At 53.8% G+C, this 27,048-nt stretch overlaps 1 protein-coding gene across 3 annotated transcripts; it reads left to right on the forward strand.

The window, feature by feature from the left end:
* Window positions 1–1,341: 1,341 nt before the first annotated feature.
* On the forward strand, window positions 1,342–25,507 carry Ppp1r12c (protein phosphatase 1 regulatory subunit 12C). 3 transcript variants are annotated; one of them, XM_052762346.1, is made up of 22 exons: window positions 1,342–1,689; window positions 5,371–5,501; window positions 5,582–5,700; window positions 14,650–14,809; window positions 20,110–20,254; window positions 20,335–20,409; window positions 21,471–21,544; window positions 21,620–21,747; window positions 21,864–21,937; window positions 22,176–22,328; window positions 22,411–22,478; window positions 22,927–23,058; window positions 23,248–23,338; window positions 23,453–23,536; window positions 23,609–23,669; window positions 23,821–23,906; window positions 23,980–24,020; window positions 24,100–24,202; window positions 24,315–24,419; window positions 24,596–24,646; window positions 24,742–24,792; window positions 24,864–25,507. In XM_052762346.1, the coding sequence occupies exons 1-22, from the start codon at window positions 1,357–1,359 to the stop codon at window positions 24,948–24,950; spliced, it is 2,352 nt and encodes a 783-aa protein (XP_052618306.1). In that variant the 5' UTR covers window positions 1,342–1,356; the 3' UTR covers window positions 24,951–25,507. The 3 variants fall into 3 exon arrangements, with proteins under 3 accessions (XP_052618306.1, XP_052618307.1, XP_052618308.1); XM_052762347.1 differs by having other exon boundaries at window positions 23,824–23,906; XM_052762348.1 differs by having other exon boundaries at window positions 22,978–23,058.
* The last annotated feature ends 1,541 nt before the right edge of the window (window positions 25,508–27,048 follow it).

Here is a 27,048-nt window from a genome sequence, read left to right on the forward strand (position 1 = left end):
AGGTACCTTGGGTTCTGAGGCACATTTGGAAGTCCTGGGCTGAACCCTTTAGGAGGCGTGACCCTGAGACTACATTTCCCAGCTTGCCCCATGTTATCTGATTCCCTTGAACTTTGCACGGGAACTTTATTCCAGAGTGTTAAGAGTGGTTACTCAGATGCGTTTGGCGGCGACTGTCTTTAATCTGGTTTGAGAACTCAATTTCCCGTGGGCCCTTGGTATTTCCGATGCCTTAGGGAGCCCATTCATTCATTCAAAAGTATTTTTCATTGCCTACTCTCTGGCTCAGTTCTAGTCATCATGACTAAAGCGTGCTCAAAGAAGACAAAACCTTGTCCTCATCGGGTTGTTGGAGGGCGGGGGCAGACTCAAAACCAAAACAAACCGGACGTGGTGGCATCCCTTTAAATATCTGCACTCGAGAGACAGAAGAGGCAAATTTCTGCGAGTTCGAGGCCAACATGGTCTACATAGCGAGTTTCAAGCCAGGCAGGGCTACATAGCGAGACCTTGTCTCAAAAACAAAAATAAAACCCCCAACAAACTCTGTAATCTCAGCAATTAGGAGACGGAGGCAGGAAGATCGGGAGTTTAAGGCCATTCTTAGTTATGCAGTGAGTTCGAGGGCCAACCTATCTCACAACAAAACACAAAAAGTATGGAAATTTTATTTCTGTATCTTTCAGGTTCCGCTATACGCCATCATTTCCCATGCGCCATCGTTTAACCACTTTACAAACTGCACTACATTTCCCAGCATCCCCCTGGGCATCCTGTCCCGCCTCTATACCCAGATTCCCAGCATTCCCTGGGGGCATGTCCTGCTTTAGGCAATTTTTGTTCCTTGTTTTTTCCAGACAGGGTTTCTCTGTGTGGTCCTGGCTGTCCCGGGACTTGCTCTATAGACCAGGCTGGCCTTGAACTCAGAGATGCGTCAGCCTCCGCCTCTCAAGTGCTGCGATTAAAAGCATGCCTCTTGGCAGTTTTCATCCGACCCCTTCCAGCTCCAGATTTCCAAATGTCCCTCAGTATTTAGGTAGTCTAGTGAAAACTCCCGTTTACAGAACCCATTTCCCAGCACTCCTGGCGGCCTGCCTGCCGCCTAGTTCTCTAACCTACCTGCGCTAGTTACGCAAGTCTCCTCAATTAGGACTCCATTTCCCAGAGGGCTGTGGGCCAGCGCCGTGACGTCAACGTTCCGTCCGGGGGCCGGTCGAGCCTCTGGGCGGTGCTTGTGGCGCGGCGGTTCCCGGCGGCCCCCGGGGCGGGCGGGTGGCGGCTGTTCGTCGCCCGGCGCTCCCTGGCTGGCTGGCTCGCTCGCTCGCTGGCTCGGTGGGCGGGCGGGCGGCCGGCGCGATGTCGGGCGAGGACTGCCCGGCAGCGGGCCCGGGGGCGACGGCGGCGGCGGCGGCCGCCCGCGAACGGCGGCAGGAGCAGCTGAGGCAGTGGGGGGCGCGGGCGGGGTCTGAACCGGGCCCCGCGGAGCGTCGCGCCCGCACCGTCCGCTTCGAGCGAGCCGCCGAGTTCCTGGCGGCCTGTGCGGGCGGCGATCTGGACGAGGCTCGCCTGATGCTGCGCGCAGCCGACCCTGGCCCCGGCCCGGGTGCTGCGTCCGACCCCGCCGTCCCGCCGCCTGCCCGCGCGGTGCTCGACTCCACCAACGCCGACGGCATCAGCGCCCTGCACCAGGTCAGCGTCCCCCCCCGCCCCGGTCCCCCCGCCCCGTGTCTGCGCCACCCGGGGCATCCTCCGTTCCCGGCCCCCTGCCCCGCAGCCACCTCCCCTCCCCCGATTCTGCCATCTCTTGAGGGCCCCGCCTGCTCTGTGGCCGCCTCTTCTCTGTCATCCGTGCTGTCACCTCGCTCCTGTGCATCTTCTGCAGGTTGCTTACTTCCGTGCCTACGCTGGCTGGGTTTCTCCTTTCCAGGCCGGTGCTTGCCGCGGTCTTCCAGGCCTGAGGTTTCGTCCTCCCGCCGTCTGACTTGACCCTCCTCTTAGGCTAGGCCCAGGCCCTTCAGTGTCACTCCTTTGAGGGTCCACCTTGTGCCTTACTCTTCTTCCTGTGACCTGTGCTGTCCGTTGCGGCCTCAGGATGGTCCTTTCCCTTGTAGGCAGTGTACCCCTTTGTCCCTTGAAGAGGTGCTTCCTCTGTTGGGTCGTCCCGTGCCGTCTTTTATCTCTTCTCCTACCCTCCACCTCTTAATTCAGTTCATCCCCTTTGGGGGATCTTGTCACCTCTTGAGAGGTTGCTCTCGGACGCTCTCTTTCTCTGTCCGCATTATTTGCCTCTCTGGAAACTTCTAAGCATTTACTCGTCCGAGCTCTGAGCTTTTGTTCTGTTTTGTTTTGTTGTTGCTCTTCCCGAGAACGTTCTGCTGTGTAGCCCAGGCCAGCTTCAAACACAGGTCCTTGTGTCTCTGCCCCCTCATTTGTGGGATCACAGGCATGGCCGCTCCACCTATCGTCTCTTGGACTTTATTTGGGCAGCAGCATCTTTAAAAAACTATGCCCTCTGTCACCTTCTAGAACCTACTCACCAAAACCCTGGGCATCTCAGACACTGGGATTGTTTTTTCCGGTCATCGGTGCCCGAGAGTGAGGACCATCTTGTGTTGCCTGGATTTTTCTGTATTTAGGATGCTTTTATCTCTCCATCATCCACAGTTGGGATCACCAGGGACAGGATTAGTCACACGAGAGCCTCCATCCCAGCTCTTCCTCCCGGTCAAAGTGTTGGTTCAATGCCGGTCTTCTTTCATGGCAGCCTCCATCTCCTGGGTTGTCCTCGTCTTGCTAGGATCCCCGAAGTTCAGTTACCGGTGGAAATGGGGTTCTGGGAGGAAAGCCCGGCTTTCCTGTGACCTGTGCTGTCCGTGGGGGTGGGGACAAAGGGAGGTAGAGGAACAGCAGTCAGAATCCACCTGTCCTGGGCTGGGATGTCGCTTAGGTGGTAGAGTGCTTGCCTAGAATGCAGGACGCCTCAGGCTCCATCCCCAGTACCACAGAAATCAGGTGCTTGGAAAGTGGAGGCAGGAGGGTTGGAAATACAATGTCAGCTTCAGCTACACATTGAGGTTAAGGCCAGTCACAAAAACAAACAAAGTCAGTACTGACCTAATGTCAGTTTGGGTGTCCACTTCTTGTCTCTTGTGCCTTGAGTGTCTTTTCTCTGTGCTCCTTAGTTCTCTTAGCTGTGGAATGGGACTTGGTCACCCCCGTCCCCAGGACTCTGTGGTGAGAGGTGTCATGTTGAAAACTTCCTTTTGGGGGCCTGCCTGAGCTTCAGGTGTGCAGCTCCCAGGGCTGTCTGGGACATTTTCCTCTACATACAGCGCAGGTACTTTTTCCCTGAGGCCCCTCTCGGGGTGTCTGCGACTTTAACCAGTCCAGGAGATCAGCTCAGGCTGCTCATCTGATCACCAAAGCCCCTGGCCCCCCTGAGCTTTCCCTTCCGACTGCATCCCTTTCCTCTGGCTCTGCTGGAGGCCCCTAGAGCACCCTCTCTGACAGGAACCTGTAACCTCAGGCCTGGCCTGTCAGGCAGCCTTCCAGGTAGGCCTCTCCTCCCACCATGGAGAGACCATGGTGAACTGACTCTTTGGGGCTTTGCAGGGCCTTGGGAGACTGGGAAATCGGGTTCAGTGAGAGCAGTTGGTTACAGGGCCTGTCCACAGAGGGAGCTGGGGTTGGAGTGGTGAGAGTGTGGTGTCGCCTCCTGGTACTGCCCTGGCTGCAGTGATAGTCCCTGGAGCTAAACAGGGACGTTTGGCAACCCTGTCTGCTGATTTCTCCACCTTGGGCTTTTTAGTGGTTTTTTGTTTGTTTGTTTGTTTGTTTTGTTTTGTTTTTGAGACAGCGTTTCTCTGTAGTTTTGCGCCTTTCCTGGAACTCGCTTTGTAGACCAGGCTGGCCTCGAACTTGATTCTAAACCCTCTTAGGGCATCAGCCTCCTGCTGTGGTGTTTCCTCAGCCCCAGCCTCTACCTTAGCAAGGCAGGGACATTGCTTTCTCCTCCCCTTGTCTAATAATGGCCTTGTCCCATGATGGCTGTGAGTTGGGTCTGGAGTAGGTAGGGCTGGGAGTTAAGAATTCTAGGTTTGAACAGGGGAGCGATTGGGAGCCCAAACACCTGGGTCTGAGGGAGGAGGACCAAGTCCGGATCCCTAGGTCTAAGGAAGGAGGATTAGCTAGAGTTCTGCATCTGAGGGAGGAGGAGGTGGGTCTGGATTCTTGGGTCCCCAGTGCCCAGCCTCAGGCATCTTTCACATGGATGCCCGTACCCAGCCAGGTCCTTGAAAGGGAAAGGCCCATCTGCCTCCTTGCCCCCCTTCCCATCACCATGACGACAGGGTGGAAATAAACTGAGCCCAGAGTGAAGCCCAGAGTTCATCCCGTTCCCAGGGCACGTGTGCCCCCCCCCCCCCTTGCAGCCTAAATTTCCATGACTTCATGCTCTTGGCCCTTGTAGCTTCCTTCCCTTTTCTCCAGATGTTTGAGCTTGAAGAAGGGGGTTAATTTTCATGAGGACCCCGGAGTCCGGACCTAGCCCCCTCCCTAGACTCAGTGGTTCCAGTGTCCAGCCAGTGTCATCAGGGATTGAGACCAGCTCTCCTATGGCCCTGGGTGCTGTGCTGGCTAGGGTGAGGCCTTCCTCTCCCCGAGCTTTCAGTTTTGAGGGTGAGGAGGCGGGGTGTAGTGTGGAAAAGATGTTCTGAGGAAACCTGTTCACGGTAGGCCCTCAGTGACCCAGAACTTTGTCTGCTTGGATTCCTGGGCACAGGGAACATAGCCTAATCATCCCTTTTGGGGATGTGCCCCAGACCCTTGACTTTGTCTCTGAGATGTGCTGCATGTGTGTCTCTTTGGGGTGACATCTTTTTTTCCTGTGCTGTGGATGCAACTCAGGGCTCAGTGAGCATTTTGCCACTGCCTAGCTTGGATATGGACTTTATTAAGCGTCTGTGGTCCTGGGTTCCCCCAGGAGATGATTCCTGGGGTGTGTCTGCCCAAGGTGCCCTGCCCCTTGGGAGAACATGGTTGGGCTCTGGGGCTCCTCGGTCTCACAGAATGTGTTTAGCAGTCACGTGCAGGGATGGCAGCCCCACTTGTTCCATGTTCACTCTTCAGGCTGCCTTCTGGAGCCTGCTCCTAGTCTCGGTGAGCTCTCCATGTGGAGGGGACGTGAGCATGGGGTAGTCGGGGTGTCTCAGGCAGCTGGTGGCTGGAGGAGCCCTGAGAGCTGTGCCAAGGCCATCGGCGTCGCTCTCCATACCTCTCACTGGCCCTGGGTTCCTGGGCCTGCCTTTGTAGACATGTCCCTTGTTGGGCCTCTGGTGAGATGAGAGCTGATGAGCCTGTCCCCGCCCTCAGGCCTGCATAGATGAGAACCTGGAGGTGGTGCGGTTCCTGGTGGAGCAGGGTGCTACCGTGAACCAAGCGGACAACGAGGGCTGGACGCCTCTGCATGTGGCTGCCTCCTGTGGGTACTTGGACATTGCCAGGTGAGGTGGGGGTTGACGGGCAGGGCTTGGGCTGGGTGTGAGGTCCAGGCCTGGCAGCTCTGACCTTCTCCGGCCCCTAGGTACCTCCTGAGCCATGGAGCCAACATTGCCGCTGTCAACAGTGATGGAGACCTGCCTTTGGACCTGGCTGAGTCGGATGCCATGGAGGGGCTGCTGAAGGCAGAGATCACCCGCCGAGGTGGGCCTATGGATTGAGAGCTTTGGAACCTGGGAGTCTGGGCTCAAAGGCCCAGCCCATTTCCTTGGACTCTAGCTCTCTTTGTGCCTCAGTTTCTTCCCCTGTGAAGTGAGAGTGGTACCTGTCCCCAGGGTTGCCAAGGGTCTAGCTAGACACTGTCAGACACAGAATAAGAGCCCTAACTGCTAAGAGTGGGTCTGTCACTTCAGCTCCGAGGAACTGAGGGATGGAGGTACTGTGAGCAAGGGCTTGTCCAGGAGTAAGGAGCAAGATGGCTAGACCCTACTATGTGTTAGGAGGGACGGGAGCATGTAGAGGATTCTCTCCTGAGCTCCCATCATGCTCTGGTTTCTTTTGATGGGAACTAGGAGCCCCTTGAATCTCCATGTCTGGCCCTATTCATTTTCCTGGGTGGGGTATGTCTGTTCCTAACAGCAAGTTCTTAACAGGGCTTGTGATCCCTCTCTGCTTGCCTGAAAAGTTAGTGTCCAGGCCAGCTGTGGTGGCACATGCCTGTAGTCCCAGCCTTGGGAGATGGGGGCAGGAGGGTCATGCTCCCCCACATGGTAAGTTCAAGACCAGCCTGGGCTGCATGAGACCCTGTCAGCACACAAACCAAATAGTATCCAGAGCCAGTTGGGGTATAGCTGGGTGCTGTCAGCTCTCTAGTGCAGGGCCTGGAAGGAAGGGGATCAGGAAGCAGGCTAGACTGGGGATGCCATGCAGCTTAGCAGTCTTTCCGGGAACATAAGACGCCGGCGTACCCTAGATTCAGTTCCAAACTGGGGAGCATCCACTTAGAAGATAAGAGGGGACAGAGGACAAGCAGATCACGGGAGGCATAGTCTTGGCTCCCCTGTCCTTACATGTTACCACCCAGGATGGAAAGACATGGGTTCACCATGTTGGTATATTGAATTTCAGGTGGCTGTGAGTCACTTGGGGATGCTTGGTAGCTAGTGGGCACTGGAAGATGAGGGTCAGAAGTCAGGAGCCGCCCTGGGTTATGGTAGAGCAGGGAGTAACAATGTGGAGCTGAGCTTCCTTCCCGTCCCCTTCCCTGATTTTATTTTGGTAAAACTTCAAACTCAGAAAAGCTGCCTCTGTACTATGACAGCCACCGTCGATTCTTTCCCGGGCTCCATCACAGCATTTGTTAAATTATGTATGGGTGTGTGTCTGCGTTCCACGTGCATGTCTGGTGTCTGTGGAGGCCGGAAGATGGCACTGGGTCCCTGGAACTGTAGTTACAGATGGTTGTGAGCTGCCCTGGGTGCTGGGACTTGAACCTGGTCTTCTAGAAGAGCATCCAGTGCTGTTAACCACTGGGGCAGTTCTTCAGCCCTGTTTATATCTTTGAGACAAGGTCTTGCTATGCAGTCCTGGCTGGTTTGGTACTCACTGCGGAGATCAGGCTGGCTTTGAACTGGAGCAATCCTGCCTGAGCCTCCTGAGTACTTAGATCGTATGTGTGTCGGCACTCCATCTGCTGCTTTGTAAATCTTTTTATTTTGTAGATTTAGTTCATCATGAGTGTGAGTGCTCATGCTCTGTGGCGGGCGGGGGTGGGGGTGGGGGTGGTGGGTCAAAGGGCAACTTATGGAAGGCTTCTCCTTCCACCATGTGGGTCCTAGGGATGGAGCTCAGGTGGTCAGGCTTGGTGGCAAGCACCTTTACCGCTGAGCCAGCCCGCCAGCCCTCTGGCCCACCAGTGGTTTTGATAATAAAGCAGCTTTTGGGGCTGTAATTAACACGCCCAGCAGTTTACCCATTCCAAGTGCAGTTCGCGGTTGTGCTGTGGTCCAGAGTTGTAGAGTCAACACCACATTGATTTCAAAGCATTTAAAAAGTCACCCTCAAAAGAAATCCTATAGTTTTTAGCCCCCTTCCTCATCCCTCGGCAGCCTCTCAGGCCTCCCGTCTTCAGGGTTCTGTCTGTTAGGGACAGTTCATGAGATGGAATGGCGCAGTTTAAACAGATGTCCTTTACTGTTGGTCCTGCTCTCCTCCTCTCCCTACACACAGGCATCAATCAATACCTTTCTTGTTCTTTCCAGCCTGCCCGCCTCCCTTCCATTCCTCAGCCACTTGGAGACTATGTTGCTGATGCTGTAAACTCTGCCCAGATAATGGGGAAGCACCTCCCGCAGCAGGCCCTGCTGTGTTACCCCCTCCAGCAATGAGGTGGGCAGCCTGGGGCTCTTACCTCCATGCCCAAGGTCGCCTGTTGCTGTGGCCTGAGCTTCTCCCACTCAGGCGCTTCCCTTCCCCTTTCCTGTGCTGATACAGCATTTCTCAGTTTTCAAATGGGGTGTTTTCTTGCCTGATGAATTGTGAGTTCAAGGCCTCCCTGAACTGCAGAGCGAGTTCCAAGCCAACTTGGGCAATTCAGTGAGACTGTTCAAAAATTAAAAACAAAAAACCACAACAACAACAACAAAAAAACCACAACAACAACAAAAAAACCCACAACAAAACAGCAGGAGCTGGAGAGATGGCTTAGCCCTGAGAGTACTTTCTGAATTGCCGAAGTTCAGTTCAGAGCACCAGCTCTAGCACCTGGGGGGGATCTCACACCTCCTCCTCCAGTACCGGAACACATATGTGCATGTCCCTGCACAGATACACAGGCACACATAATTAAAAACAGTACAAATAAATAAGTAAACAAAGGAGGGGACTGGATGCTACTCAGTGGTAGAGCACTTGCTGATCTTGGGCTAGGGCCCAGGTTCAATCCCAGGCACCACAACACAACAAAACAAGCATCCTGAGATGCAGACCCACAATACATTTATTTTGTTAATTGATTTAGTTAGTTGGCCTAGGCTGCTGTGAAACATACTGTGTAGAACGGTGTGGTCTTGAGTTTAAGATCTTCCTGACTCAGCCTCTTGTGTGCTGGGATTGTAGTAGTGTGCCTCCATGTCTGGTTCTCTTATTTATGTTTTGTGGTGTTGGGCAGTGAGAAAGCTACCTACCAGCATATTTACAGTAGCCTAGGGCTTGGGCGTGGCTTAGTAGTCCAGCCTGTGGTACTTGGTGTAGTCTGTGAATTCCATCCTCAGTACCAGGGAGGATACAAAGTCCATCAATGGCTAGATAAGCAAAATGTGGTCTGTTCAGATAAAGGATGCTGTTCATCCTTAAGAAGGAAGGAAACTGACACCTCCAGTGGTGTGGATGAGACTTAGGGACCTGCGTGAAGTAAGCCAGGCACTCAAAGACAAGGGCACGGTTTCCATTTGTGTGGATACCAAGAGTAATCAAAATCATTCATCGAGACCGACCATCAACTGTGGTTTCCGGGTTGTGGTTTCCGCTAACAGCCCTGGGAGTAGAGCTGGGAGTGGTGGCTTTAATCCTACCACATCCTTTAATCCTGGCTCGGGAGGCAGAGGCAGGTGGATCTCTGAGTTTGAGGCCAGCCTGGTCTACAGAGCGAGTTCCAGGACAGCCAGAGCTACACAGAGACTGACTACAAACTAAACAAACAAAGGGGGTAGGGGGAGCTGGCTAGGTGGCTCAGGGGTAAAGGCACTTGCTGCCAAGCCTGACAACTGAGTGATCCCTTGGACCCACATGGTGGACCAGAGCACTGACCCTCCAAAGGCTCTGTGATTCTCACCCACATACACAAGTAAATGAGTGTAATAAAGATGGGGGAGGACAGCATTGTTGTTTAATGTGTGCAGAATTTCAGTTCTTTGTATGCTTGTATGTGCATGTATTCATGTCCACGTGTGTTTGGAGCCCGTAGGTCAATCTGGAATGTTCTTCGGGAGCCGTACACCTTGGTTTTTGAGACAGGGTCTCTCCCAAGCTTCCATGATTGGGCTAGTTTGGCTGGCCAGTGAACCCAGGGATCCTCCTGTCTCCGCCTCCCCAGTGCTGGGATGTCAGGTGCACCGTCGTGCCTGGCATTTACAGGGTGCTGGGGTTGAACTCAGGTTCTCACGCTTGTGTGGTGAACCATGTACTCACTGAGCCATCTGTCTGTCCAAGCCCTAGAGTTCCAGTCTGTGGAGATGGATCCCTAGTGCCACCAGCTGCTTTGGCCTCACTGTCGGATCCGCTCTCTCACTGTGGTGCTTAGCAAGGCTCCGAGCATTGCCGGCTGATGCCTGGCTGGAGCACAGTAGCCTTCCTCCTCAGTGGCTGAGCCACGTTCTCTGTGTGGCACTGGCACATGACCTCACATCAGTCCTAGAGCCCATCACTGTGCAGGAGGACTTGTCGCCCTGTGACTGGGCTTTGAGCAGAGTCACACTGAAGCCATGTGGGCGAGGAGAGTCAGGATGTGGTTACCGAAGGAGGAAGAGTGGGTGCTGCCAGGTTCTAGTGGTGCTGTCGTGGCCCCGGCTGTAGGATCAGGGCCCTGCAAAGACTCTAAAGCACAGTCTCCGTGGAGGAGGAGCCCCCTGGGGGACAGGGTAGGAGGGAGACTTAGGATGGGCTTTGGGGAAGGGCAGAAGGGCAGATGAGGACTGTGGTAGTTGGAAGCACAAGCTAGCGTAGCAGGACGGCTGTGCCTGGAGGGGGTGCTCGGGCAGGAGTTGAGCGGGTTGATGCTGCGGACCTGAGCTCCTGTCTGCTGGCACTTTGACTCCGAGGTGCTGAGTGCGCAGGAATGCAGCTCAGTGTTGACTGTCGGTGAGACTGGAAAGTTGGCGCCTCCACCAGACGGTGGAGGATGCCCTGATTTATAAGCAAGTGGTCCCAGCAGGGGTCAGCTGACTTTTCCTGCAAAGGCCTGGACAGTACATATTTCAGGCCTTACAGGGTGTACGGTCTCTGTTATAATGACTTTACCAGCTGCTATAGAGGGAAATGAGCCAGGGACGGGATGAGAAAAAACAGACGTGGCTGGATGCCATTAAAGCTTTATTTTCAGGCTGGTGAGGTGGCTCAGTGGGTGAAGGAACTCGCCACCAAGCCTGACCCCCGAGATCAGTCCCTGGGATCCGCTCGGTGGGAGGAGAGAACCGACTTCTGCAAACTGTTCCCTGACTTCCATATGTTTATGTGAGTGCACATACACATTTGCACAGTAAAATAAATGTAATAAAAAGTTTTCTTACAGCAAATTCAGTATTACACACACACACACACACACACACACACACACACACCTCCCTCCCCCTCCATTTTCAGGACTGGGAATGTAGCTAAGTCAGTAGAGGGGCTTGCTGCACATATAAGGTCCTGAGTTCGGTTCCCCAGCAACCACATAGCCAAGCCCACCACCACCTGTAATCCTAGCAGGTGTGGGAGAAGGCACATATAGAGGATCCCTGGGGTTTGCAGGCAGTCAGTTTAGCTGAATCAGTGGGCGACCCACTCTCAAGACATAAGATGGAGGGGCCAGAGGTATGGCTCAGTGGTAAAGAGCACTTGCTGGCCCTCCTGAGGACTCAGGTTCAACTCTTAGCACCCACATGACACCTGGAGCTCCAGTTCCAGAGGAGTCTGACACCCACTTCTGGCCTTTTCAGGCACCAGCACACATGTATACAGACATAAACACAGGCAACACACCCATACACATAAAATAAAAACCCAAATTAACCAGCCAGCACAAAACAGCCTATATAAGAAAAACTGGATTTTCAAACACAAACAGGTCTAGGCTGCATGGAGCACAGGGTACCCTTGAGCACGCACGGAATACTGGCTGGTGGTTGAAGAAAAGCAAGGGAACTCCGCCCTTCCCCTTCCCTGCCACAGGAGGATGGAACTGTGGGTGACTCCCTTTAAGGAAGCAGGAGTCTGGGGAAGAGGGCGGTTCTGGCCTTCCCTACCCTGTTCTCTAGGACTGACTGTGCTGCAGATGGACTCTAGCCACACATTCTTGAACTCTGCCACCGAAAGGGAAGCCCTAGTTGGCCAGCAGACACAAGGCGCTAGGACCCGGTTGCCACCAGGTAGCACCAAACCGCAGTTGGTGTCTAGATGGAGTTGGCCTTGGCTTGGGATGAGAAAGAACATCTTGGATCTCATTCAAAGCTTCATGGTGGAAGTGTACAGTATACGTGTTGAGGGGAGCAGTTGGTCACCTTGGTTATGAGGGAGTGTAGTGAGGCTAGAAAGGAGCCCAGTGTGTGTGGAGGCTTGAACTTGGGGCCTTACATTTCCAGGCAGGCATACTGCCACTGGACTAAACCCTGCTCCCTGATTTTTGAGACAGGATCTTGCTTTGTTAGTCCAGCTGGCCTTGAACTGGTGAGTCTCTGCATTCTACCCCCTTGTATTGGTTTTGTCTTGTGTATGTTGTGAGCCTAGCCTTTAATGGCTGAACCAGCTCTCCAGCCCTGTTGTGTTGGTATTTAAAGCCAGGTGGTACCCGGAGGCCTTGGCCAGTACGCCTAGTGGAAATCCTGGGTGACCCACAAATGTAGTTTGAAACTTCCAAGTCAGGCTGGGGATGTGGCCTGGTCGGTAGAGTGCGCATCCGTTAAGCATGATCCTCGGCACCACGGAAGCTAGGTGTGGCCGTGCAAGACTGCAGTCCCAGCACTGGGGAGGTGGAGACAGGAAGACCAGAGGCTCGTCCTCGCTTCTAGTGAGTTTGAGGCCATGTGGGTGGGCTATGTAAGACGCACTCGCACACACAAGCACACACACGCAAGCACACACACACACGCACACGCACACACATACCAAAAACAAAAACAGACCCAATATTCAAATCAAGTGCAGTCAAACCAGTAAGGGGAACTGGGGGGATGGCTCAGCCAGTAAAGGTGTTAGATGCACCCAAGTTTCCGTCTCCAGAACCTTTGTAAAAAGCTGGTGGCACTGGTGCACTTCTGTACTCCCAGTCCCTAAAGCGAGGTGGGAGAATTGTCGGGGAGCTCACAGGCCAGATGGCCTAGAGTACACAGCACAGGAGCAGAACTGAGAGACCCTGCCTCAGCAAGGTGGGAGACAAGACTTGACTCCTGAGAATTGCCCTCTGACCAACCGCCATGGCATGTGCGCTCAAAATAAAGTTTACAAACAATTGTTCACGAGTGCCCTTACCATTTTCCTGTATTTTGAATTCCCAAGTACACTTTACATTCACAACACATCTCAGTTTCGGGTGCTCAGCAGTTCCCCATAGCTGCCAGCTATTGTATACAGCAGCTTAGCTCTGGGGAACTTTGGTAAGTGAAAAGTTTCACAACTGTAAAAGCAGGCAGTAGTAACCTTCCCAGGAGAACACAGAACATTCTTTAACAGAGACCGTTTTGCTGTGATCTCGGTGAGTTCATAGTACTGGAAGAAATGAGGATCAGAGTGAGGGTTGGAGTTGTAGGGTAGGGCTGCAGCCTCAGCTCGGCTGCCTGGCTTTATGTTGCCCTCTTGGCATGTTTGAGGCAGGCCCTCATGCCGTAGTTGAACTTGGAGCAATCCTCCTGCCTCAGCCTCTGGAGTGCTGAGAGTACAGGTGTGGGGTGTAACTCTTAATCTCAGCTTTCAAGAGATAGAAGGATCACTATGAGTTTGAGGCCAAGGTGAGCTCACAAAGTGAAACCCTAGCTCATGAAAGGAAACAAAAACCAACTTAGAATTTAGTTTCAGGTTAGAAGCTAAGTGCAGGGTAGTGATATTTTCTTTTTTTGATTTCATTTATTTATGTGTGTGTGCGCACGTGCAGAAGCCAGAGAGAGGACAACTTGTGGGAATTTACTGTCCTTTTACCTTGTGTGTCCCCAGGATTGAAATCTGCTCATCGGGCTTGGCGCTTTACACTCTGAACCAAGTCACTGGCCCTTTGTTTATTTTATTTTATTTGGGGGTGGGGTTGAGACAGGGACTATTTGTTTTCTTTTTTTCTGTGTGTGTGTGTGTGTGTGTGTGTGTGTGTGTGTGTGTGTCTATCATGTGTCTATGGGTGCCCAAAGAGGCCAGAAGAGGGTGTCAGATCCCCTGGAAATGGAGTTATAGTTGTTTGTGAGCAGCAGTGTGGGTGCTGGGAATCAAACCCAGGTCCTCTACAAGAGCAGCAAGTGCTCTTAACTGCTGAGTCATCTCTCCAGTCCCTCCCCCTTTGTTTGGCTTTTGACTTAGGGTCTCTCTATGTAGCCCTGCTGGCCTCCTGCCTTAGCTTCTTGAGTTTGGGGTCACAGGCATGCAGCATACCAGTGTAAGCACAATGTGCTAAGGTGTCAAATAGCTGGACATCTGGGCAAGAATGAAACTTGCCCTAATGACGCAAATAGTTTGTGAAGTAGCTTTTGTTGTTGTTGTTGTTTTTGTTTTTCAAGACAGGGTTTCTTTGTGTAGCCCCGGCTGTCCTGGAACTCATTCAGTAGACCAGGCTGGCCTCGAACTCACAGAGATCCGCCTGCCTCTGCCTCTGAGTGCTGGGATTAGAGGCATGCATCACCACCCCCGTAAGCTTTCGTGTTTTTAATTGTTAGTGTTTTCTAACACAGAATCTGACTCTGTAGTCTGGGTTGGCTTGAAACTCAGTATGGATTTCAGGCTGTTCTCAGATTCATGGCGATCATCCTGCTTAGGCTGAGTGCTGGAATTAGAGGCATGAGCCACCACATATAACTTCATGGTGAAGTCTTGTTTGGTTTATCACACTTAGAAGGCAAAGGAAACCAGTAGTGACAGTGTGTGAAGGTGCTGGATTATTGATTATAGTGGGAGGGATAGGGAAGCTTAGATGGAATCAGGTGCAGGGTTTGCTCGGGATACTTGAGGTTTTGTATTGAAAATACATAAATGGGATACTGACGCACATGGGTCAAGACCTGTGGTTTCCATTCCTGGCTTGTGTCTTAAAGCCCCTCGGTGGTGCCCAGGTCTGCAGAGAGCATAGTGGGGAATCACTGGGTTAGTCCAGGTCTCCCAAGTCCAAGCAGGGAACTGAATGAGAAAGACCAGTTGAAACTGTAGCTGGGGTCTCCCAGGCCATCCTGTGTGAGTCCACCTGTCACCTCTGTTCCCCAGGTGTGGATGTCGAGGCAGCCAAACGGGCTGAAGAAGAATTGCTGCTTCATGACACAAGGTGCTGGCTGAATGGGGGTGCCATGCCAGAGGCCCGGCACCCCCGGACGGGGGCCTCTGCTCTGCACGTGGCTGCTGCCAAGGGCTACATCGAGGTGATGAGGTGAGTGAGGCCAGAGTAATTGTTTTGTGTCTTGAAGCTTCTTGGGGCTCTTGTCCTTTTCTTCCTCTAGTTTACATACCTAAAGCCAAGTATTTCCCTCTCCCTAGCTGTGCTCAAGAGGTTTACAAGTGACATTTGTTTGTGTGTATGTGTGTGTGCGGCAAAACATTCATACACAAAAATAAAGTCAATCTTTAAAAAAAATTGTCATTAAGCCAGGCATGGTGGTATATGCCTTTACTTTCTGCACTTGGGAGGTTGAGGTATGATTGCTGTGAGTTCTAGGCTAGCCCAGGCTATCTAGCAAGAGCTTGTCTATATACATACATATATACATACGTACATGCTTGATATAGTATTATATACTTGTAGTCACAATACTTGAGAAGCAGAGGCAGGAGGATTACTGGAATTTCAGGCTAGATTTGTCTACATACTGAGTATGAGGCTAGTGCTTTATAGTGGGATCCTGTTGTAAACCCCCAACCACCAAATGTAATTAAGATGAACCTGTCGGTCTTTCTGCTTTTCATGCTGGTAAGGGTGTAGGCAGTTCTCAGGCAGGATTTAAGACCTCGAAACACCCTAGACTTACAGCCTGTTTGCATAGGTCTGCTCCTGAGGGAGAGGCTTCAGCCTCTGTAGTTTCAGTATGAGTGCCAGGCCTGAGGCTGAGCTCTGAGCCCACCCCTTTTGGTGGACAGGATTCCCTAAGCATCCAAATACATAGGCTACGCCCTGCTCCAGCCACACCTCCCTTGAGGGTGTGGCCTATTGTGACTTGTATCACCTGCCATTGCATCTACATCCCAAGTCAGCAGGAAGCAGAGGCAGAGGGAGCAAATACCTGTTCCTTTTCAGGAGAACATTGCTGAAGTGTGTGCACCACTTAATGCCTGTGGTCCATTACCCAGTTCTCATCACTGACCATTCCTGATTGCAAGGAAAACTAGGTTTGTGTGGTGTGTGTGCATGCATGTGTATGGGCACTTGTATGTGTGCGTGCACATTCATGTGTGTGTGTAGAGGCCCGAGGTTGACATGTAGTACCTTCTCTAGTTGCTCTCCACCTTATGTATTGAGGCAGGGTCCCTGGCTGAACCCTGAGCTTACCTTTTTGGCAAGTTTAGCTAGCCATCCTCCTCTAAGATTTTCCTGTCTCTGCCTTCTTGCCATTGGAATAACAGATGGGCTGCCATGTCCACTCAGTCTTTATTTCTATTTATTTTTTTTTTTCTCATATTACATCCAGACCACAGTTTCTCCTCCCTCCACTCCGCCCAGTTCCCCTCCACCCCTCCTCTCCCCAAGATCGATTCCTCTGTTTCCCTTCAGAACAGAGAAGGTATCTCAGAGATGTCCACCAAACACAGCATAACAAGTTACAGTAAGGCTTGCACACCCTCATATCAAGGTTGGACGAGGCAGCCCAGTAGGAGGAAAGGGGTCCTGAGAACAGACGCAAGAGTCAGAGACACCCCCAGTCCACTGTTAGGAGTCCCACAAGAACACCAAGCTGCACAACTGTCAGAAACACCCCCAGTCCACTGTTAGGAGTCCCACAAGAGCAACAAGCCGCACAACTGTCAGAAACACCCCCAGTCCACTGTTAGGAGTCCCACAAGAGCACCAAGCTGCACAACTGTCAGAAACACCCCCAGTCCACTGTTAGGAGTCCCACAAGAACACCAAGCTGCACAACTGTACCATAGATACGGAGGACCTAGTGGAAACCCATACAGGATCCCTGGTTGTTGCTTCAGTCTCTGTGAGTTCCTATGAGCCCTGCTTAGTTGGTTCTGTGGGCCATGTTCTCCTGATGTCCTAGACCTCTCTGGCTCCTATAATCCTTCCTCCCCCTCTTCTGTGGGGTTCTCTGAGCTGTGGGCCTCTGCATCTGTTTCCATCAGTTGCTGGAGGAAGCCTCTCTGATGACACTTGGGCTAGGCACTGGTCTGTGAGTACAGCAGAATATCATTAGGCATCATTTCATTGACTTTTTTTTTTTTTATTTTTACCCATTCCCCAGTAGTATTTGGTTCTACCCTAGGTCTCCAGGCAGTCCAGCCCCCAGTTCCTGGCCATCCAGGCAGTGTCGGGCATGGGCTCCCTCTTGTGGCATGGGCCTCAAGTTGGACCAGTCATTGGTTGGCCACTCCCACGAGTTCTGTGTACCATTACCCAGCACATCATGGAGGCAGGACGAATCGTAGGTCAGAAGTTTTGTGGCTGGGTTGGTGCCCCAGTCCCACTACCGGAAGCCTTGCTTGGTTACCGAAAACAGCCGGTTCAGGCTCCCTGTCCTCCATTCCTAGGAGCCTTTGCTAGGTTCACCCTCGCAGAGTCCAGGGAGTTTCCCCTGCACTGGGTTCCCACATCACCTCAAAGTCTCTCCATTGCAGTCATCTCTCTCAGTACTCTCTCCCTCCACCCGCTTATCCCCCGCCTGATCTCTCCTGTTCCCATCCCCACCTGCCCCGTTCCACCTGCAAAATCCCTTCTGTTCCCCCTCCCAGGGAGTTCCATGCACCCCCCTTGAGCCCTCCTTGTTACTTAGCATCTCTGGGTCTGTAGATTGTGGCATGGATGTCCTCTACTTAACAGCTAACCTCCACTCATAAGGGAGTACATGCCGTGTCTGGTTTTCTTGGCCTGGGTTACCTCACTCAGGAGGATTTTTTTTTTTTTCTAGTTTCATCCATTTACCTGCAATTTTCATGACATTATTATTACTTTTTTTTTTTTTTTATATGCGTTGGTGGTTTGCCTGCATGTATGTATCTGTGTGAGCGTGTTGGAACTGGAGTTAGAGACAGTCTTGAGCTGCCATGCAGGTGCTAGGAATTGAACCCTGGTCCTCTGGAAGAGCAGAGCCATCTCTCCAGTCCTGATGTCATTTGTGTGTGTGTGTGTGTGTGTGTGTTGGTGTTTTGCCTGCATATATGTGTCTGTGTGAGCTTGTTGGAACCCTTGGAACTGGAGTTAGAGACAGTCTTGAGCTGCCATGTGGATGCTGGGAATTGAGCCCGGGTCCTCTGGAAGAGCAGAGCCATCTCTCCAGTCCTGATGTCATTTTTTTTTTTTTTTTTTAACAGCTAGCTACTCAGTTTTTGTGGATGCTGGTGATCAGAACGCCTTTCTTTGTGTGTTTAAACGCTCTGCCCTGAGCCGTCTCCACAGTCCCTGGGGCTGTCAAGTAGAGAGAGTGTGTCGATGTTGTGGATAGCGTCATTCTCTTGTCACAGAACTGAAGCACAGGGCCTATAGGTGCAGGTCCTCAGTGGATGCTCACCTGGAGTCTGCCCGTGACGGGCTGGCTGTGACTCGGGGGTAGAGCACTTACCCAGCATAGTCCTGGGTTCCAGTCCCAGCCCTGCCTGGAAAAAATGCACTGATGACAACTTTAGTGTTTGTTTATTTGGTCTTTCAGTGAAATACCTCATGTTGGCCAAGGATGGCCACTAATTCGTTAGTCTTGAGTTCCTTGACTGCCTTCTTCACCTTCCTCTGGGGTCAGAGGGGAGAGCTGTCGTGCTTGCTTCTCTCCTGTCATTTCTTCTTCCTTTTTAAATTGAGACAAGGTCTTGCTAGGTACTCCTGACTAGCCTGGCACTTGCTATATAGCCTAGCCTGGCCTTGCACTTACAGCTGTCCTCCTGCCTCAGCCTCTGTGTGCTGGGATTGCAGGTGTGAGCCATCATACTGAATTTAGTAATTTTATGATAGCCCCTTTGTGTGGGTTTCTGTTTACATTCCTCTTTTACTGAATTTACAGTTATTTATTACTTCTGACTCTACTCGAAGTCTTTCTGTTAGTCTCCTCGTTGAAGTAGAGGTAAATATTTACTTGATGTCTGTTAGGTGCTAGTCTCCTGGGCTGCTCTCAGACTTCCCATCCTCTCAGCTGTCCTGGCACTTCAGATGTGTGCCCACCATAGGCACCAAGAGGGCCGTGATGGGCTGAGTCATTCTGCTCTGAAGGCTGTCTGCCCACTGAAGCGCCTCTGACTCGGTTGTGTGATGACGTGGACATTGCCACCAGCCCTCTGGGAGTGGCCGTGTCCAGCTGAAAACTGGCTTCTAGACCAGTGAGATAGCGCAGGGGTAAAAGTGTTCGCCACACAAGAGCCCGGCCACCGGTTGTGGAAGGAGAAAACCAGTCCCCCTGTCCTCTGATCTTCATGCGTGCTGTGGCACATGTGCTCACATTTACACACATCACATACACACGTACACATACACAATAACAGTAAATAAAACTAAGTGTATAAGAAGAAAACCTTGGCCATGGGAGGATATAATAGCGTGTAACAGGGAGGGCCCTCTGCAGAGTTGGTGGTGTAGAAACTGCTGGGTGACGAAGTGCTGATGATTAGGAGGCTGACTGGGCGACATGCTTCAGGCTCTTAGGATACTGACCAGTACCCACCTGCACCAGAGACAAGCCCAGCATGCCCAGTGGGCCGGGGTGGGGTGGGGTGGGGAGGAGGGGGGCAGGGAATCTTGGGAAATGTGAGGGAGGGTGGGTCTCCGGGCCAGACAGGACCTAGTGCCCTGCTGTCTGTCAGGCATCTCCGCCTCCCTGTGCTTGTGCCTTGTCACTGGCCCGGGACCTCACCACACTTCTTTCAAAGAGGCCTTGCCCCATGCTGAGTTTGGAGAGTAGCCAGCTTGTCACTTTCTGGAAGGCTGTTGGCTAAGCCGGGCTGGCTCTGATCTAGCATTCTGATGTTTGGGATCTTACCATTCAGTGGTAGGGCTGTCCTGGGTGTGGAGGAGGTCGAGCAGCCTCTCCAGCCCCTACCCACTGATGCTACCTGCTTCTACCTGTAAGTTAGGACTCCAGTGATGATATCTCCAGTTGTAGAGAGGGTGTGTGTGTGTGTGTGTGTGTGTGTGTGTGTGTGTGTGTGTGTGTGGCTTCACATTGTGGAGAACCAGTATTCTAAAACAGCGTGGTTCCAGAATTACACAGTCCCTTCAAGGGTCATATCCTCTTCAGGAGCTGGGGTTAGTGGGGAGTCTTGGCCCACCTCATCACCTCTCACCGCTGCTCTAAGTCCTTTAACCTGGGGGACGTGAAGAGTGGGATCCCTGTGGTGTGAGGGGCCTTTTGCAGGTTTGGTTTGTAGCTCCTGGTCCAAGGGAGGGCTCGGTTGTGCAGAGAAGCTTGGGCAGGGCTGGTTGACAGCCAGTCCGGTAATATTTGGGTATTGCTCAGTAGTCCTGTGGCCACAAAACAGAATCTGACATCAGCCATTGGCCTAGCTTGACTTGACCCCAGCCTCCCTGGCCCTTAGGCTGCTACTCCAAGCTGGCTACGACACAGAGCTCCGGGATGGAGATGGCTGGACACCCTTGCATGCAGCAGCCCACTGGGGTGTGGAGGACGCCTGCCGTCTCTTGGCTGAGCATGGTGGGGGCATGGATTCGCTGACCCATGCGGTGAGGGCCATGTCAGATGGTGGGGCGGGGCAGGGGGGAAACCCCCACATCATCATCACCTACCTCCTTCCCCTGCTCAGGGGCAGCGTCCCTGTGACCTAGCTGACGAGGAGGTGATGGACCTTTTGGAGGAGCTGGCCCAGAAACAGGAGGACGTGAGTCTCGGTTCTAGTGTGCCTCTTTACTCGGCAGCTCCGAGGAGGGACAGTGACTGGGGGGGCTGGCATCGTCCTGTGTCCGACACCCTCAGTCCTGGGACCTGCTCTTCCCACACGGTAGCCCAGCTCTGGTGGAGGGCTGTGAACAGGGACACCTCTGGGTACCAGGGGTGTGCCCAGAGTTTCCTGCCTGCTCGTTGGGGAAACAGCTGTGTGTGACACAGGATGAACCTATCTGCCCCTCGCCCCCAACACTGTTTCTAGTTAGCACTTTTGCTAGGAAAATGGAGAGTGAAGGGATCATGGATGTGGCCCCAAGCAGATGGCATGGGCTAGAATCCCCTTATTTAGTGGGGTGGCCTAGACATTGTGGGGCCAGGCAGGAAGAGCCATTGCAGAGGTGAGTCCTGTGGCACACGGAGGTGCAAGGAGGGCATGGGCAAGTGGTGTTCCTGGTGGAATATTGCTGTGACAGGTCAAGGGGTTATGACAACAGACTGTTTAGTCTGAGACGATGGCCACTGTCATTGAGTTGAGAGCTTGCCTATGATCACCATAAAGAGCCACTTGCCTTGGCCTTTGCTGCCAAGAGTTGACCAGCATCCTAGATGTTGTGAAGGGTAGAAAGGAGGTCTAGGCCGGGTGGTGGCCCACGCCTTTAATCCCAGCACTTGGGAGGCAGAGGCAGGCAGATCTCTGTGAGTTCGAGGCCAGCCTGGGCTACAGAGTGAGATCCAGGAAAGGCGCAAAGCTACACAGAGAAACCCTGTCTCGGAGAAAGAAAAAAAAAAAAAAGGAAGGAGGTCCTTCCAAGTTGCCTGCTCCTGGGAAGCAGAAGAATCCCTCTGGGAGTGAGACTGGAGGGAGGCCGGTGACAGTGGATCAGGCCAAGCCTAGGGGAGCTTGTCAAGCCCCAGGTCCAGTGTGCTGTCGGGATACTGAGTTCTCGTGTTTGCAGGACCCTGCATAGAGTGGAGAGGTGGCAGAGGGGCGGCCAGCAGATCCAGGAGGGACTGTGCTCTCTGCCCCTCCCCAGTTGCCCCCTTCCATCCTTGTAGCTTCGGAACCAAAAGGAAGCCTCTCAGAGCCGAGGCCAAGAGACGCAGGTGCCCTCAAACAGCAAGCACAGGAGGTAAGAGGTGCCTCGGCTTGGGGTGGGTTGGACTCATCCCCAGACTTGGGCATGGACACCCTGCCCTTCCCCTAGGAGCTCTGTGTGTCGTCTGAGCAGCCGTGAGAAGATCTCCCTGCAGGATCTGTCGAAGGAGCGCCGGCCTGGTGGGGCAGGGGGTCCCCCTCTTCGGGATGAGGATGAGGGAGAAGAAGCCCCAGCTGGTAGGGATACTAGACGCCTGAGTCTGAGAAAGGAGTGTGGGCCTGGACTTCTGGGGACCCCAAATATCAGAGGCGACTGGCATCTCCTGTGACATTCATTCCTGTTCTGCACACAGACCACCCACTTGTGGAACCAAGAGCCCTCAATGGCGTGTCTTCTCCTGTGTCCTCCAGCCCCAAGAGCCCTGTGGTGAGTCTGAGCACCCTGAGCTGATGTGAGGTTTGGGGCGATGGGTGGGATATGGTAGGTACTTCACCTCCAGTCAGGAAGGTGGCCTTTTGCCTTGGTTCCTAGGTCCTGGTGGACAAAGAACTATTTTTTTAGTTTTGCATGCCTTGGCTGGGGTTTACTGTGCTTCTCCTGGAGTTATACTCTGAGGAGAGAGGTCATTGCTTTGCTCAGCAGTGAAGACTTCTTCCTCTCCCAGCTGCCTGAAGAGGCTCCCTTCTCCAGGCGCTTTGGTCTCCAGAAGACAGGGAGCTCTGGTGCCCTGGGTCCCTCAGAAAGGAGGGGTGCAGAGGGAGTGCTCGGTCTGCAGCGCTCAGCCTCCTCCTCCCTCCTTGAAAAGGCTTCCTCTCAGGTCGGTGTCGTGAAGTGTGGGAGGGCCAGGCTCCTGCCGTGGACCAGAGACGACCTCCTCTGTTTCTCTCCTGTCTCCACAGGCCAGGGAGCCCCGTCTTGCCAGAATAACCCCTACCCCTGCCCGGAAAGTGCCAGAGCCCTCTACCCTGTAAGTCCCAGGGGCTGGGGCAGTGGGACAGGTCCTGTGCTATCCTGGCATCTGAGATCCTGAGAAAGTCCTTAGGGTGCATCAAACGAATGCTTACTCTAAAACTCTGAGGCCACTGTGGTCTGACGGCCTCAGGGCCTTTGCTCTGCCCATTGAGCCCCGAGGGCTGGCTCGACTTTCCCACTCCTCCGTGTCCTCTTGTGTGCCGCCTCCTCTCCGGGGCCCGCCAGGACTGCCTTGCTGGTGTGGACGCAGTACCTGTCCCTGCCTTAGCCTCTTGATTCCCCCAATGCTCCGCACTTGCCTTTCTGGCTGCTGTTTGTTTTGTGTGTGTTTTGTCCACAAATGACTCAGCAGCAGCCATGACTGTTTATTCTCTGTGGTCTCTCCCATGCCTGGCACAGAATGCTGGCTTGAGGAATATTTGCTGATGAATGAATCCATGCAGGTGTGAGGCTGCCACGCCTCCTTCTTTGGGTCACTCCGCTCCACCCTCCAGGACGGAGCCTGGATCCCCAGTGAAGCCAAATGTCCTCTCGGCCTCTGCAGCACCCCCGGCTGAGTCCAGGGATCGTCGGAGGTAAAGGGGCTAGGGGAAGGCCGTGCTGAGATGCAGTGTGTGGGGGTCTCATGGGCTCTGGGTGGGCTCCTGGGGTACTGTTTGTCCAGCTGAAATGTTCTCTGCCAGAATGTGCACCCTTCCGAGGTGTCATTCACAGTGTGACAGCACCCAGGGGACGTTCTCTTGAGTTCGGGGTTCTCCACTTAGGTCCTACCAGATGCCTGTTCGAGATGAGGAGTCTGAGTCTCAGCGGAAGGCTCGCTCCCGCCTTATGCGACAGTCTCGGAGGTCCACACAGGTGTGGAACTGCGCTGGGCTCTGTGCTCCTGGGTCTGGGGGAGGAGGCTGGAGGCCTGAACTCGTGTCCTGTCAAAGTCTAGGCCCCTTTCCCTGACTATGTCCTCTCTGCTAGGGCGTGACTTTGACAGACTTGAAGGAAGCTGAGAAGGTGGCAGGGAAGGCCCCTGAGCCAGAGCAGCCTGTCCTGCCCAGCTTGGTAAGTAGGGTCAGGTGAAGTGGGGTGGGTGGGACCTGTCTCCCTGTTTCTGACTGTGCTCCTCCCTGTCAGGACTCTTCTCAGAGACCTGGGGTCCCCGGTGTGGAGAATGCTGAGGGCCCTGCCCAGAGAGGTGAGGTCTGCTTTCTGGGAAGTCGTTCCCCAGGGAGCCATGCTATCTGTCCCATAAAGCTTTTTGTTGACTGGGGGCTAAGTCAGATTCCCTGTACAGTAGACAAGGGCCCCTATGGTGGCGTCTGGGCTGATTCCCGCTGATTCCCCAGCAGAGGCGCCCGACGGGCAGGGCCAGGGACCACAGGCGGCCAGGGAGCACCGAAAGATCGGCCATGAGCGGAGGGGGCCAGCAGAGGTAAGGATGTTGTGTGGAGGGTGGGCGGGCCTGGACGTTGAATGGAGACTGAACTCTCGGGGCTCTTCTGCAGGGGAAGGAGGCGGGGCCGGCAGACAGGAGCCTGGAGTGCAGGTAGGCTGGGTCATGCATGGGGGCTGGGGCGCGGCTCTCCAGCAGGGCCTGGTCCCTAAGGCCTGTAGCTTCTGTCTAGCACTGTGGATGGCAGCTCCACTGCCCGCAGGCAGCGTTCGCAGAGAGACCTCAATCCAGAATCCAAGCAGGAACACGAAGAGCCTGATGGAAGCTTCCGGAAGGTGCAGCATCCCATCTCATGCCCCACCCTCCCTTGTTCTGGCTCCTGCTGATGGCCCACATCTGGCTACATCCCTGACCCTTCTGAGCCTGCCTGCTTCCTCTGTGTTCCAGCTGTACATGGAGCTTCGAAGGGAGAATGAACGGCTTCGTGAGGCCTTGACAGAGACCACCCTGCGGCTGGCGCAGCTCAAGGTGGAACTGGAGCGGGCCACACAGGTGCAGATGCTGAGACCTCAGAACCAGCTGTGCTGGGGACAGTGAGAGGCAGAGCTCCAGTGCAAGGGCCTGGTCCGGCTGGGAGGTTGGAGGGTTCCTCCTCCTGGGGTCAGGGCTCTGGCTGGACTAGGAGTAAGAGGTAGCTCCTGACACCCCGTCTTCTCTGTCCTCACCAGCGGCAGGAGCGCTTTGCTGAGAGGCCCGCCCTGCTGGAGCTGGAGAGATTTGTGAGTTTGGGATGCTGGGGGTGTGCCCACTGTGTCCCCGCCTTGCCCTGCCTCCTGCCCTTACCCTGCTTCTGAGCCGACCCCATTCCTTGCAGGAGCGGAGGGCCCTGGAGCGCAAGGCTGCAGAGCTGGAGGAGGAGCTGAAGGTAAGTAGGGCTTGTCCGTGGCCAGAGCCCAAGCTGCCTAGCACTACCCGGCTGACTCCCCTGTTCCCTAGGCCCTGTCCGACCTCCGGGCTGACAACCAGCGGCTCAAGGATGAGAATGCAGCACTGATCCGCGTCATTAGCAAACTGTCCAAGTGACTCTGGAGAAGTGCCCGCACCGTATTTATACAGCTGCTTTTGACACACGCACCCCTTCCCCCGAGTGAACATGAGTGACAGGGCTCCGGGGGAAGTGGATGAGAAGCCATAACCTCCTCCCGGGACCTCAGAGCCGGGAGGAAAGCACAGAGTCCCCAGGAACCAAGGCGGGGCCCTTTGAGGCCAGGATGGAGGTGGGAGGCTGAGCCAGGTAGGGAGATGTTGCTGAGAGTGGGCAGGCACCGGAGATGGGACCAAGAAGGAAGCAAGGACCAAGAAACACAGGATCAGTATTCAGGAGCAGAGTGGCTGCCCCGGGGTCCCACCTCACGTGTGATGCTACCCAGCACCCCTCACCCTCCCCAGCAGGGATCCAGGAATGTGCCAAGAGTCCCACTGGCCTGGCCAGGTGGGCCTGTATATAGGGTCCATGTGCAATAGGGAGGGATGTCTTCTATTTTTGCTGCCTCCTTCCCACCCACTGTCTGGGGAGGGGGAGAAGGTATTTTTGAGACAAAGCACAGGCACCACAAATAAAGTCGTGACATTGCCACTCAGCGACTTGTGTCCCGCCGGGTGTGGGCCCCTGTTTCCTGCTTGTGTGCTCAGGCTGTCTGACTTAAACCCCTCGTCCATGCTCCCAGGTGTGGGGAGGGCACCTTGCTAAAGTGAGCAGCTGGAGCAGAGGATCCCAGGTGAGGTGAGAAGGGTCCAAAGGAAGCCCATGGCTCTCTGATAATGGGTGCTCAGATTTACTCTCAGTTCCTCAGAAATGAGTGGGGGGGTCGGTGGCTTGCATTGAAAATGTGGAATGATCCACATGGAAAACTGCAAGTTTAGCTTCTCTGGGAAAGGAGTAAATGATAAGTAAAAGTAAGCAGTCCTTCGTGGCCACAGTGAGTGGGACAGAGCCAGGAGCCAGTCTTGAGATGGATGGTACCTCCATCCTTACAGTCAGGGTTGTGCCCAGACTGCCAGCGGGGCTCTGTTCTGCCTACTGATGTCACAGGAGTGAACAGCTGGTCCAGGAGCCAGTGTACTGGAGGGAGATAGGTGTGGATTCCAGCTGTAGTGCTGTGTAGAAAGAGAGGAAGGGGGAGGGCCGAGTGTGTGGTGGTGGTGCTGGCGTGGACTGTGTGTGTGGGGTGTGGTGCATGATACAGCTGATAGCGGGTATGAGATACATGTGTGGTGTGTATGTTGTCTGGGGTGGACTGTGTATGTGGTGTGTGTGTAGTGCATGATACAGCTGATAGCGGGTGTGAATTACATGCGTGGTGTGTATGTTGTCTGGGGTGGACTGTGTATGTGTTGTGCATGGTATGACTGATGTTGGGTGTGGGTTATGTGATGTATGGTGTGTGTGTGTGTGGCATGTTGGGCATATGTGTGGTATATGTGTGTGGTGTTTATGACAGTCAAAAGCAGCCCTCATGTCAGGTTGCACAGACAGGTACTAGAAGGCAGGCAGGGTGAGCCATGTATCTGAAGGAAGGTAGAGTAGGCCTGGCATGCTGTGGTGCCTGACGAAACTGAAAGGAGGTAGCAAGGGTAGCACTGAGGTGATGGCTTTGTGCAGGATCACGGCTCTGTTGAGAACTTGACCTCTGAGGTGGGAGGCCTGACCACCCGATTACAGTCCCACTTGGGTTGTAACAGGTCCCTCTGGCTGGATGCGGACCGGAGGACTGAGGGACAAGGTGATGGACAGAAGGTGAAGTCAGGATGAAATGTTCCGAGTCCAGACCACAGAGAGCCAGCTGGCTCCTGCCTGCATTTCAGCCTGCAGCCTGGGAGCTCACTGAGGGAATCAACAGTTTGGGCAACTGCTTGTTCTTTGGTTTCCCTATTAGAAATGAGGGTGGCCACGGGGCACTTGCCAGTACTCCCAGCACCCAGGAAGCTTGAAACGGGAGGATGGAGAATTTGGGGCTGTATCCAGACTGGCTCCAACAAAAGCAATCAATCAACTAGCCAATCAACCATTTCTGATGTAAGAAATGACACCCCATTTAGTGATCAGACCTCATAGGGCCAGGATGTCCCTGAGGAGCCAAGGGCATGAACCAATGCCTGGAGTCCCGAAGAGAGAGGAAGG

This window comes from Peromyscus californicus, unplaced genomic scaffold (assembly GCF_007827085.1).
Source record: "Peromyscus californicus insignis strain IS unplaced genomic scaffold, ASM782708v3 Scaffold_4__1_contigs__length_199733344, whole genome shotgun sequence".
Classification (NCBI taxonomy): Eukaryota; Metazoa; Chordata; class Mammalia; order Rodentia; family Cricetidae; genus Peromyscus; species Peromyscus californicus.